The sequence below is a fragment of the Anabas testudineus genome, chromosome 6, assembly GCF_900324465.2.
Source record: "Anabas testudineus chromosome 6, fAnaTes1.2, whole genome shotgun sequence".
Taxonomy (NCBI): domain Eukaryota; kingdom Metazoa; phylum Chordata; class Actinopteri; order Anabantiformes; family Anabantidae; genus Anabas; species Anabas testudineus.
The window spans coordinates 2,700,398-2,713,384 of NC_046615.1; the positions used below are offsets into that span (position 1 = coordinate 2,700,398).

Sequence of the window (12,987 nt, forward strand, 5' to 3'; positions counted from 1 at the left end):
AGAAGACAGAGTGGGTGGTAAAGCCGAAGCAGCACAGACACAAAAACACAGTTACTGATACTGCAGCCAGAAAAGAAAGAGAAGGAGAAGAGTCTGGCTCGTCTTGGTCTGGACATTTTTCTGTTTTTTTTCTGTTTCAAGTTTTATAAACCAGTAAAATCCTCGTCTACTGCAGTTCTGCTTTTTGTTCCACTTGAGGAGCTTCCTTCATGGCAGTGGCTCATGCTCGGTGACTTTAAAACGGTTAAATAAAGCAGGCCCCATTCACGATGCGTTCTTAAGAATAACCCGAAATTGCTGTTCAGTGGAAACTTCTTTACTACCTTTACTACTACTACTTCTTTTAAACATTAGTTTTTTTAAACTCACTTATGCAGTTTTTGCAAATAATCTTGATATTTTCTCGTCCAACGACAGCTGACAGATCGGATCTAGAACTCCCACAACCCTTAAGTGGACAGGCGGTTAGGATAATGGATAGATGGATGGATGGATGGATCACCATGAAACGGGATGTTCACCCTCGGCTGAGTCAGCTAGGATAACTTTTTTTTTTTTTTTGATTTTAGATTAGACTTTTTATTTACTTCATTAGTTGTCTAAATATGAGGCCTGTTTGCTGTTCACCTCATGCAGTGTTGTCTCTGCTTCAGAACACAGAAGATTTATACCCTTTTACCCACCGGCACACTGCCATTGATTACCTATATTAAATATGAGTACGCTTTCAACATGACAATGGGATTCAACAACTATTCAAGTGGAATAGAGATAAGAGTAAAATCAAGGTTTAAGAACAAGTACATTTTTCGTAGCACTTTTGTCAAGAACAAACTACAGCAATAACATAAGAAGATACAGGTGAATGAGCTCCAAGGTTTTGTGGTTAAAACTGAGCAAAGCTTTAGTTTATTATTAGCAAACCTCTATTTCTAAATAATAGCAGCCCACGCCTTCCTGATCTTCCAGCTCGTTTGCTTCCTGCTGACTTGATGTCGTTGGTGTTATCAGACTAAGTGGATGTGATTCCCAGAGGAGCTTCCTCCAGTCAAGCAGAATGGAGATGTTAATCCTGACTGACGTGTCCTGACATTCATTCCCACGTATCACATCAACCTTCCCATCACCATGACTCAACCTGTTTAGTTTGTGGGCTTGTGTTGGAGCGCATCGCCAAACTGGAACGAGACATCTGCAAAACTGAAATCTGCTAAATGTCAACATCAAGAGTCAAATGTACACTACATGAAATAAAACCTCTGATTATGTATAGCTGCAGAATGTCTAAAGGACTGTGTAAAAGAGAGGTTAGAGAGGCTACACACAGCAAACATATCAATGTTGGAGTAAAGGATTAAATATTAAATATCAGTTATGTGCTCCAGATTGAAACCCTCAGCAGCACGTTCTCTTCTGACATAAAAAGCTTCCTGTCAGCACTGTCAGATGAAAACGTTTTGTCCCCAAAACACTGTGCACAAGAATGCTTTAGAGGCACTTAAAAGAAAGTAACCGTACTATGGATTGAAAGCCACGGATTGTTGTTCATACATTAGCTATATTCATAACGGAAACAAGCCAATTAATGTAAAACAAAAAAATATATATATCAAAGAAGAGAAGAAGACAGGAAGTGACTCTGATAAAGGAACAGTCTCAGAGATTTATTTTTCCCTCAGCTCTCAACTGGCATCTAAGTCAAGGTGTGAGAAGGTGGCAACCCTTGAGGTGCCTGAGCCCCCGCTGAGAGTTGAAATGACCACAGCAGTCATGTGCTGTGCTGGTGAATATTAGTTCCAAGCAATAAAAATATGTACAAAATACGTACCAAGGACAAAGCGTGGGGTTTTTATTAATTTTCTGCTTATTTATGCTGAGGATGGCCAGATTTAAAAAGGACAAGCGTAAGTGCTATAATGAGCCACTTGGAATTCAATTTTAAAACACTATCATAAAAGAAAGGCAGTCAGATGTATTATTTCTTTTTCTTACTAATTTATTATTCTTGTTGTTGTCAATATTAATAACAACAATAACAACAATAATATGCTTAATTTATCAAGGCAACATGGAGAAAGTACAGAGTTAGCATTCAATGTGGAACAAGAGAATTTAGGAATTGTTTAAAAGCAAGGATTATGCCGATAAGCATAATGCATTTTTTTTAAATCACTTTTAACTGGCATTTATGGTATCATGAAGTCCTATATAGCTGAGGTATGTTTATAGGCTACCCTGCATGTTTATCACCATTAACATCATCATCAAGTAAACATTCTTCCTTCATCAAAAAAACAAGCCATTAGCTTTTTAGATTAATGCAGAATAAATACAATTCCCAGACATAAAGTTGTAAAAATTGAGTTAGCATAGTTTCCAAGTAAGTAGCATTGAAATATTTACAATTTCATTCAAAATAAAAAACAAACATAATCACATGTACATAGATACAGTGTTTATTCAGTCTTTGCCATGACACTCGAAATTGATCTCTGGTGCATTCTGTTTCCGCTGATCATCCCCTGGCCTAAATCATCCCTACATTGAACTGTGGTGGTGGCAGCATCATGTTGTGGGGATGTTTTTCAGTGGCAGGAACTGGGAGACTAGTCAGGATTGAGGGAAAGATGAATGCAGCAATTTACAGCTCCTTGATGAAAACCTCTTACAGAGAGCACTGGACCTCAAACTGGGGCGAGAGATTTTATCTTTCAACGGTACCCTAAGCACGTAACCAAGATAACAAAGGAGTGGCTACAGGAACAACTCTGCTCATACTCAAAAACACTTGAAACTGTAATTGATGCTAAAGTGATTTTTTTTTTTTAAAGTTTGTGTTTGTTTTTTATTTTTAATACAATTGTAAAGATTTCAAAAAAGTTTTTTCACTTTGACATTATGGGGTATATTTTGTAGAAAAATAATCAATGTAATCCATTTTTGAATAAGGCTGTAACGTAACCAAATGTGGAAAAAGTTAAGCACCTTGAATACTTTCTGGATGCACTGTAGCCTCTGTAGCCCCGTTAACCACTTGTTTGCACCTGCATTACTTAGGACACATAAGCTTAAAAAATCACAAATGGAGTATTAACTTGTGTGTTTTATGTCAAAGAATGATATGTGAGAATCTCTTAACCCTACAGAATCAAAACCCACGGACATCAGGATGAAGGAACTAAAAGTGCAGTAATACCAACCCATTTCCCGGCTTTTGAAACTCACTACTTGGCACTCTTATCGCTAAAATTAATTGCATAACACAAGTAGGGAAAATTCATTAAGTCTAACATCCATTATCCAGCAGTGGAATGTACCCAAAATGCTTAGTCACTAGAGGGATGATAAAAATGCTAATGTTGATGACAGCCTGAATAATTTCCTGACTCCCAAGACTAGTTGGGAGCTCGGTGTGGAGTTTTCCCGGGAATACTTTGATGCTGCATTCCAGACATCTTTGGATTTCCTGTTATTGATCTGTTACTTGAGAAGGTGTGATGGAACTGAGGGGACACTGCAGCTCTGGCAATCTAGCCCATCCCCACAGCCGAGCATAAAGAGCATTTACAGTTGAGGACAAAGATATACATTTTACTAGGATCCGTAAGTGGAAAGAGTAAACCTGAGGAATTGCTGAGTCAAATGAGAGATTCTAGTTGTGCTGTTGCTCTTGTTATCATGCTTTGGAGTAATGATGAAAGGGTAGACTTAATCAATGTTATCGCTATCTCTGGGCAACATGAACCCTTTCTGAACTATCTTCCCTTCCAGGCTTCAAACACCTTACATTTCCTCAGTATACCTGTGTCATTAATTGTGCTCTCAAAATAATGTGAATTTTCCATCTCAGTGCTACCAATTAATGCCATTTTCACACACCTCAGTAGACTTTACTCATAGGGAACCATTACAGCAGGAATTTGTGTTAGGACAACTTACTACAAGTGTTGATGACATTTCCATCATACTGGGACTGCTGCTGCCTCAATGTGTTGCAGTATTTTTCTTTTTGTGTCACCTTACGCTTCTTGCACCCTCTAGAGATGCTAACTCTCACCTAAATCGAACTAATAAATACCACAAAGTGAGAACGCATGTAACATGGAAAATTTCCCTTTGTGTGCTACAGACAACTCTCAACAAGGACTTCTTTATAACATTTGCTGACTTACAGTTGCTTTTTTGAGTCCAAATCACCATGCTAACTACACTTTTGGAGAAAAAAATTTGATTTTCCATTTATTTATCTAAACTATAAGTAAACCAGAGATAGTACAGGTAGACAAACTCAATACTTAAATAAAAGTGCAACCTGCCTAAAAAGTACTCCAGTATATGTAGAAGTACACCTTAAAATTCCTTACTCAAGCTAAAGTAAAAAGTACTCCATCAAGAACATTATTGATTTGATGCTGTTGATAACATAAATGCGCACATCTCACAGGACTTATTTCCTTTGACTGTGCCATTAGTTTACAACAAAAACAGCAGCTGGTAAAGGTGAAGTTGATTTTAACTACTTTATATACTGAAAACCGGTTAATTCATAATAATACATCATTAATACAGTATAGTACTTGTGTAAATTTATTCTGTTACTTACCACTTTGGGAATAAGTATAGTACATAAGTGTCTGTGTTGGCTAGGGACCTTCCAACAGTCTAAGGAACACCTCCTGTTTCCTGTTCCTGTGCATAAAGCCTAGTCAATAAAGAGTTTCCTCAGTTTGGTCTAAACAGAGACCTGACCTCAACCCTATTGTACACCTTCGAAAAGCAACAGCTCCTGTTGTCCACATTTTTACTAACTTGCCTGATGATCAAGGTGAAAAGATTGTACCGACTGTACAGTTACTCTATGTAATTTTTATGTGTGAAATTAACCACTCATCGACCATCATACTAAGGCCATCAACCACTGCCAAACACTACACAAACATTCACACACCATGCCTTTTTTTTTTGGCTCTAGTTGAATGGCACAGTTGGATTGTCCGGCAGCCGAACTGAAAAATGCAATCAAATGTTCATTCTAGTGGTTGTGTTTTTATGGTCCACCCACAGGGCTGTAGAGTGGATGCCAGCAGAGCAGACGGGCAGACAGTGTGTGGTTACCAGCAGTACACTGTAGGGTGAGGGGAGCGTTCTTCCTGAACCAAATGGGGAGCCAGATTTCAAGAAGCAAAGCTCAGTGGAGCACAGAGATGAATGGTTTTCTGAGCAAACCATAGTTGTTTCCTTCAGAGACAAATGGTCCAGAGCTCCAACAGTAGTGATTGCCTTATATTTCACTCAAGACTGAAGGTAAAACTATTGGGAATAGTTTAAACCAATTCCAGAAGATACTTTTAGTTTATGTGTGGAATGGGGCTGTCACTTTTTATTCTTAATTTCCTAATAGTTTAAACTACTACAGTACTAACTCAGTTTTCTAATCAATATTTTCAGCACAAAATGCGAAAATGTTTGCACACATTATATCACACTGTTGCACCTGCTGTTCATCCTCCATTTTAATAGGTGTCCTCCATTAGTGACCACAGAGCAGTACAGTGCAGCCATTCAATAACCATTATGTCAGCAGCAGCAATCACTTAGTCAATGGTTCCCCTTTTCACGAACACATCATGAAAATCACTATGGCTCTAAACACACACTGACCATTAGTTTTTTTTTTCTTGGAACAGTCACATGGACAAAAGTGTATCTCTCTGTTGTTACGGTTGGATGAAAATGCTGAACTTCCTACTTTCTTGTTCAGGAATATAACCCATATCTACCACTCATACTACAGTTGCTAAGTTGAAGGTTTACTTCATTATAAAGATGTATTAATGCAGATGTGTGGAATATGCTCTTCACACGTTCACACAGTGTAGTCAGTATTCAAAGTGAGAGAGAGGTGTTATGCTCCATGTGTTTCTAAGTACACTGAGATTAACGAAGGAGGTCAGTATTCACCTTAAAGAGATTAAATCATTCATTCATCTTCTTCCACTTATCTGGGGCCAGGTCAAGGGGGCATCAGTCTAAGCAGAGATGCCCAGACTTCCCTCTCCCTTGACACCTCCTCCAGCTCTTCCAGGGAAATACAGATGCCTTCCCAGGCCAGTTGGGAGACGTAGTCCCTCCAACGCATCCTATATCTTCCCTGGGGCCTTCTTCTGGTGGGACATGTCTGGAACACCTCACCTCTGTGGAGAAGCAAGGACTCTACTCCGAGCTCCTCCCAGGTGACCAAACCTTCTCACCCTATCTCTATTGGTGTGCCCCAGTCACCCTGCAGAGGAAACTCATTTCAGCCTCTTGTATCTGGAACCTCGTCCTTTCGGTCATGACTAGTTGTTGGGCTGTCTTGGCACACACGCTTTTGCAACATTGCTTGAAGGTTGGGGGCAGTACCTCTGGACTGGCAGATTCTTTTCAAGAAAGGGGACCGGAGGGTGTGTTCCAACTATAAGGTGATCACACTCCTCAGCCTCCCTAGTAAGGTCTATGCCAGAGTGCTGTAGAGGAAAATTAGGCCGATAGTCAACCTTGGATTCAGGAGGTTTAATAGACTTGAAAAAGGCCTTCATCCGTGTCCCTCGTGGCCCAACTAAGGTGCTCCAGGGCCCTCTGTTAAGCGTTGTCTGGTCCCTGTACGACTGGAGCAGGATCAGAGGAGGAATTCCCTTTGTCCCTGGCACTGTTCATTATTTTCCTAAACAAAATTTGTGCAGCCAGGGGCCATATGATGTTGTCCTGTTGGCTTTATCAAGCCAAGACCTTCAACATGTATTGGGGCAGTTTGTGAAGAGACTGGGATGAGAATAAACACATCCCAGTCCAAGGCAATGGTTCCACCTGAAAAAAGTGGCTTGCCCTCTCCACTTTGGAGGAGAGATCCTGTCTCAAGTGGAGGAGTTTAAGCATCATTGAGAGTTAAAAGATTTTGTATACTACATTGGTCAGCTACCTATCCGATTAGTGTGTCACCGTTTCAGCCCAGCACCTGCCCAGCTATGGATTGTCCTCCTCTCTCCCTCTGGTCTCCACCCACCAGCCACTTCTCTCCCTGCTCTCCCAGTCATTAATTGCATATTGGCTCCACCTGTGTTCACCTCTCCCCACAAAACCTCTCCTCAGTCCTCTCTCCACTGTCACATTGTCGTTGTTTCCCAACCTGCTACCAGCCTGCTATCAACCTGCTATCACTCTGCTACCAGCTTGCTATCAACCTGCTATAAACCTGCTACCAGCCCTACTCATGCTATCAGCCCTGCTCCTACTATCAGCCCTGCTCCTAGCCCTGTTCCTGCTGCTGGCCTTCTACTAGTCCTGCTTATAGCCCTGCTCCTCACCCTATTTCTAGCCATCCTCCTCGGTCCTGTTTTCTCCCTCCCTGGATCCTCAGGACTTTGCCCCTCTGAACTCTGGACTTTCTTTGAGTTGTCTGCCTGCCATTAAGCAGTGGTTTTCTGTTGTTACTTTGTCATCGTGTTTTCTGTCTGCTTTTGTAGTGTCCGTTGAAACCTCCCTTGGTTCCTTGTTTTTGTAGTTTTCTATTAATAAATCCTGCTTGCATTTATCCCTGCCTCGTGCCTCCCCTTAATTTGTGACATAGTGGTCTACAAGTAAACCTATTATTATTATTATTATTATTATTATTATTATTATTATTATTATTATTATTATTATTATTATTATTATTATTATCTATACCATATTTGTATATTCAAATATTGTTTTACTTAATAAATGATGAATGCAGTATCAAGGGTATAAAAGGGCAACTCCAGCATAAATTTAAACTTTGTTCAGTTTTAGCATTCCTTTATCCCTTTGACATATAGTTTATGTTAAACCAGCTGGTGCCTCTCATGGATTTTATATAGTCGAATCTCTGTGCGAGCTCTCTGGATACTCTGTAAAGCATAGTTTTAGTCTGTTTATGTCAGACAATTTCATCTTACATTATATCATTGTTCATTTATATTTATATTTGTTTTTATAGTTTTTAATATCATTATCACATTGATCACTAAAACACAAATATTACTGTCCAACTGTGCTCAGTAAAGCAAGTGAAATTATGTAATTTCCTTTTGCCATCTTTGTTTTTTGGAAAATAAATTGTCCTCTTTAAGAAACAGACTAAAATGACACTATTTGAGGGCCAAACTGGATTGTTTTCATTCCAACCACCAGTCTGTGAGGATTCTGGACACCTTTAGAATTTAATTTAATGTTGTCAAAATTATTCTAGTGACTTAGAAAACTAACTAACTATTAATTATTTATAGATGTTCCAAGTCCCTAGATACCTGAAATTCATTGAATCAAATTACTATCACATTTAAAAGCTGACAATAACAAACATATAATCAGAAAGAATTTTAATTCTAGGAGAGGCTCGTCTGTACAATTAGAGGGACTTAACTGTTCTTTTTTATTTGACATGCATTTTTTCTGTAATGATTTGTAATGATAAATGTTGATATCACCAACATTAGCTACACTGCTACAAAAATGTATTTGAGCAAGAATGAACAGAGAATTTGAGAATGAATTTACATTTAGTCATTTGGCAGATTATCCAGAGCGACTTACAAGAGAGATATAGGGCAGGGTAAGCGTAAGGAGGTCTTGCCTAAGAGACCCCTACTGGAGGTAGGCCACAACTGGGATTCAAACCCCAGGCCCACATGGAGGGCAGCGATGTTACCACTACACTATCCAGTCACTAGTACAAATCATTTGAGTTATTTTGACAACAAATGCAAAAAAACCCACAAAAGACTCAAGGTACCCTAACCCTCGTTTTTTCTTAACTTTAAACAGAGACAAAACTTAGGTCTGAAGAGACATTAGTAAGCAAAAGAGGCTACTGTACAGTTAAGATATCTTTCAGGATTTTCAGATAGTGCTTTTAAAGCCACAAAGTGCAATAGTTTTATGTAAAATTGTTAAATTAGTCATTCTTATAATGTATTCTTTTTTTTCCATGCAAAATAAATCTGAAGGGCTGTTAGAATGAACTGAATGTTTTCATTCAAAGGGAGTCAGTGGTGTAAAGGTGTAAAGATTTCATTATTTGTGGCATCAGGTTGTGACATATGTAATACATTACAGGAATGGATGAGGTAAAGCAGTCATGTTAGAATAATCAACAACTGTGTGACCTGAAAAGATTGCTGCCAAATGTTACTGATTTTACAGTCTGGGTTTAGCTCCAACCTAATTCTCAGTAAAAGTCCCAGTTTGTCTTGTGATTTTAAAATTAATTCTACAGGTATTTGTCACATGACAGATGGACTACTCCTGGCCTAATCATGTTTAATAGCTAGATGATATTTTTTTATTGACTTTGTGGGCATTTTCCCACTGTTACAGAATGAATATGTAAAACGTTGGACTGACTGACAAAATGGAACGGATGATTACAAAATGCCATAAATAATTTACACAGGCTGAATAAGGGAGACACCTGTGTGGTATAATGTATGGTACATTATGTAGGTAGGTACAGTGGCTTCACGGTCCTACGTACATGGTCTGCAGGAGGCTCTGTGGAACCGTGCAGCCAGCCTTGGGAGGGAAGTTCCAAAACAATCCAGGCCCCATCTAGCAACAGGTATAAAAATACAAGAGACAAGATCTACTGTACTGGTGTTGGTGCATTGCAGGTGCAAAGGCAGTAATACGATTTACAGAATGATAGTAAGAGACTTCATGCAATACAACTACAGAGAGCAGAAGAAGGTATTAATAGGTAAGAGTCAGAGATTAAGATGATCCTGTGGAAACAACCAGAAAAGAAGAAAAATGGAAGGAAGAAAAATGGGAAGAAAAAAAACTGTGATGTGATTTAGTGACTGACAGTAGTGTAGTTAGAGTATTAGATCTGACATTCATTAAAAAAGAGAGGATGATTGCCCTGTCCTTGTATAAATTCTGAAAGCTGCAATAGCTGACGTTCAACACCACAGACTTTACATGAATAATATTCTAGTCTTGTTTCCCAATAGACAAGGAAGCCAGCATATTCGATCCAACAACAGAGATCCAAGAGAAATGTCTAACAAAGAGAAAGCACAGTATATCAGAATGCAAAACACAGTAATAACAACACTGCTTTTCCAGCATCTCACTTTCAGTGCCAAACTCCATTGTTTAGCTGTTGAAAATGGTGGGGTGGGAACAGAATGGAAGTTTGAAATTAAGGACTCCCTAGAATAGATTAATATGTGTTTGTGTATGAATCATATAAAATAGTTAAAACCTCTTTATGCTTAAAAATAGAGAAGGATTCCTCCTCACGGTTTTTGTGTAATAATTCATTAATATATTATAGTATAATTTTGATGAAAGCCGGTAGCCAAAAGGTATTGTGATATATATATATATATATATATATATATATATATATATATATATATATATATATATATATAATTTTTTTTTTTCAAAATGTGAGAGTATTAACAAATATAATGTGCCTAAAAAACACAAAAAGAACCAATAAAAACCAATAAAAACAATAAACAATAAAAACCTCATACTGCTAGTGTAAAATGTATGTAAGCTGGCCAGGCCAGATTGATGCAGCAAAGCAGAACCAAATCATAATGTTTCCTCCACTATACTTTACGATTGGGATGATGTTATAAAATATATATATATATATATATATATATATATATATATATATGTGTGTGTGTGTGTGTGTGTGTGTGTGTGTGTGTGTGTGTGTGTGTGTGTGCGCTTTTTATAACAAAATGCATGGAAAGGTTTGTGAATATTAGCAGTTTTTTAAAGCTAGCTTTTTGTGGTTTTTTTGTAATATCACAAAAGCAACATGCAAATCCGACTGGTGTTTTTTGCAGTAGAATGTATTAACAGCCCAAGCTGAAGCCTAGTGCATAGTGCCCCGTTAAAAAGTTTAAGTTAATAACTTAAACTTGTCTGTTTGTTCCTTAAAACAGCTCTATTCCCTTCAAAAGTGTAAGCTTGCTTCCTAACTTTTTAGCCTGCATTGCTGATATTTGTCCAGATCACAAGACATCAATTTTCAGTCACATCATTTTAGCTGGGTCATTTGCTTCATGCATGTACATATGTACATTAGCATCCAGAAAACAGGAGTGTCCAGATAGTAAAAAAAAAAAAAAAAAGAAGCATGCAACAGGTTGTCTGATAACCTCAGCAAAGTCCAAGAATCGAAATGAAACATGCATATATATATAGCAGCATTTTTTTTTTTTTTTGTTGTTGTAATAATTACATTTTCATTTCAGCTCATCTGTGATTTTACTTTCATGTAAAGCCATACTGAGTCTGAGTAGCTGTAGCTGTAGCCTGATCTAGGAACAAAAACCCGAGTGGATTGCTCTTTGTAAATCTATTTTTAAATCCCGAGCTGAGAAACAAACCCACTCCCAAAGGGAAGACAGGCTCGATTATAGTGACCGTTTCATGAGATAAAGGAGCAGCTTTAGTGAGGGGAAAAAAGCCAGTAAGTTTTATAGCCTTAAAACTGAATGTGAAAAACACTCCCAGCAAGGAAACAATAAGGGGAGTGGAGCTCTGGATCCTATGGAGAAATTATGTAACAGGACCAAACAAAAATGGGACATTGACAGTGTTGCTTTTAAGAGCATTTTGAATGGAATTCAACATCTTTTTAATTGAAAAAGAGTAGTTTCTAATTATTAATATATCAGTATCTTGATTTTTTAATTACAATAAATTCTAACTCACTATTATGACTAGAATACAGGCCTGTATACATACAATTCTCAGTCCTTCAGGTGATGCCAGCAGCTTTCTACCAATGCAGGCAAATTCTGGGCACCACTAGCCTGCACCAAATTCAATCAACTTTTATGATTTCCTCGCACTGTAGATTCATCATTCATCAGTCAGCTCAGATGAATAAGAGCACAAAGCCTCAGCAGCAGTGTTCACACAAGCCGTGCCAAGAAAACCTGTCCTCGTTCTAACGTCCTCCTCCTAATACACTCCTAGAACACAAATGGGCTTAAATCTTGCAAGTGAAAATATGAGGCCAATGTCAGCTTCTCAGAGATGTTGTAGCCATGATTTGGGTACAAAACCACTGGAAGACGATCGATCATGTTCCAGAGAGATAAAGCTTTACAGTACCTGTGGTGTAGTTCAGAGTTTCCCCAGTCGGTACAGTCTGGTTTTTAGCAGTGTTTGTGGTCTCTCTGCGTCCCTGAGGCTACTACGGACCGAATGTGTGTATGTCACCGAGTGTGTGCATCTGTGGGTAGATTAGACAAAATGACGGAGAGAGAGAGGCAGAGTCTTCCACTCTCCCTCCCCTTCCTGATGATAAACAGAGAGCACGTGGCTTCACCAATGATGCAGCACACTGAAGATCACAGCACAGAGGAGTGTGTATGTGTGTGTGTATGTGTGTGGGTAGTGACAAAGGGAGGAGAGGAAGGGAAGAAAGAATTGTAAAGAGGATGGATCGAAGGCAATACGAGTAAAGAAACGAGTTGAGTCTGGTGGAGCTAGAGATAAGTGTTTTTGTCTCGCCTGTGTGTGTGTGTGTGTGTGTGTGTGTGTGTGTGTGTGTGTGTGTGTGCGCGCTCATCGTGTTCTTGAAAGCAGGACACTGCTACTCCCACACTGTCACACACAGGCTTTGAAATTACTCATGCTTTTTAGAACATGCTGGCAAAGTGCAACTGAATTCATCCAAATTTGAATGTATCGTATACTGAACACCCGATTCTGATACTAAATGGCACCGTATCAACTCGCAGACACCGTCGCACCCACACACACACACACACAGGCATGCCAACACACCAGCCTGCAGGCAACCAAGAGCATTTTTTCTGGTTTAAGACACCGTCAAAGAAAGTGATCTTGTTGACCCCACTGGGACATGAAGTGAAGATGCCACACACATCACCATCCTCCATGTGTCCTTGGTAGATCAATGACTTCAGCAATCCATGTTAAGTTTTA

The 12,987-nt window shown here is 38.8% G+C and overlaps 1 protein-coding gene across 5 annotated transcripts in view; it reads right to left on the reverse strand.

The window, feature by feature from the left end:
• The window catches only part of ndrg4 (NDRG family member 4), a 49,584-nt gene extending 37,314 nt beyond the window's left edge, over window positions 1–12,270 (reverse strand). For 3 of the 5 annotated variants that reach the window (XM_026365964.1, XM_026365960.1, XM_026365959.1), the window contains exons 1-2: window positions 12,148–12,264; window positions 9,533–9,606 (exon numbers count right to left, since the gene is read on the reverse strand). In XM_026365964.1, coding sequence (XP_026221749.1) covers window positions 9,533–9,606 — 74 coding nt within the window. In that variant the 5' untranslated portion in view covers window positions 12,148–12,264. Of the gene's footprint in view, window positions 1–9,532; window positions 9,607–12,147 lie in introns of all 5 variants that reach the window. The other 2 variants (XM_026365965.1, XM_026365962.1) reach the window with 1 other exon arrangement.
• Window positions 12,271–12,987: the final 717 nt, after the last annotated feature.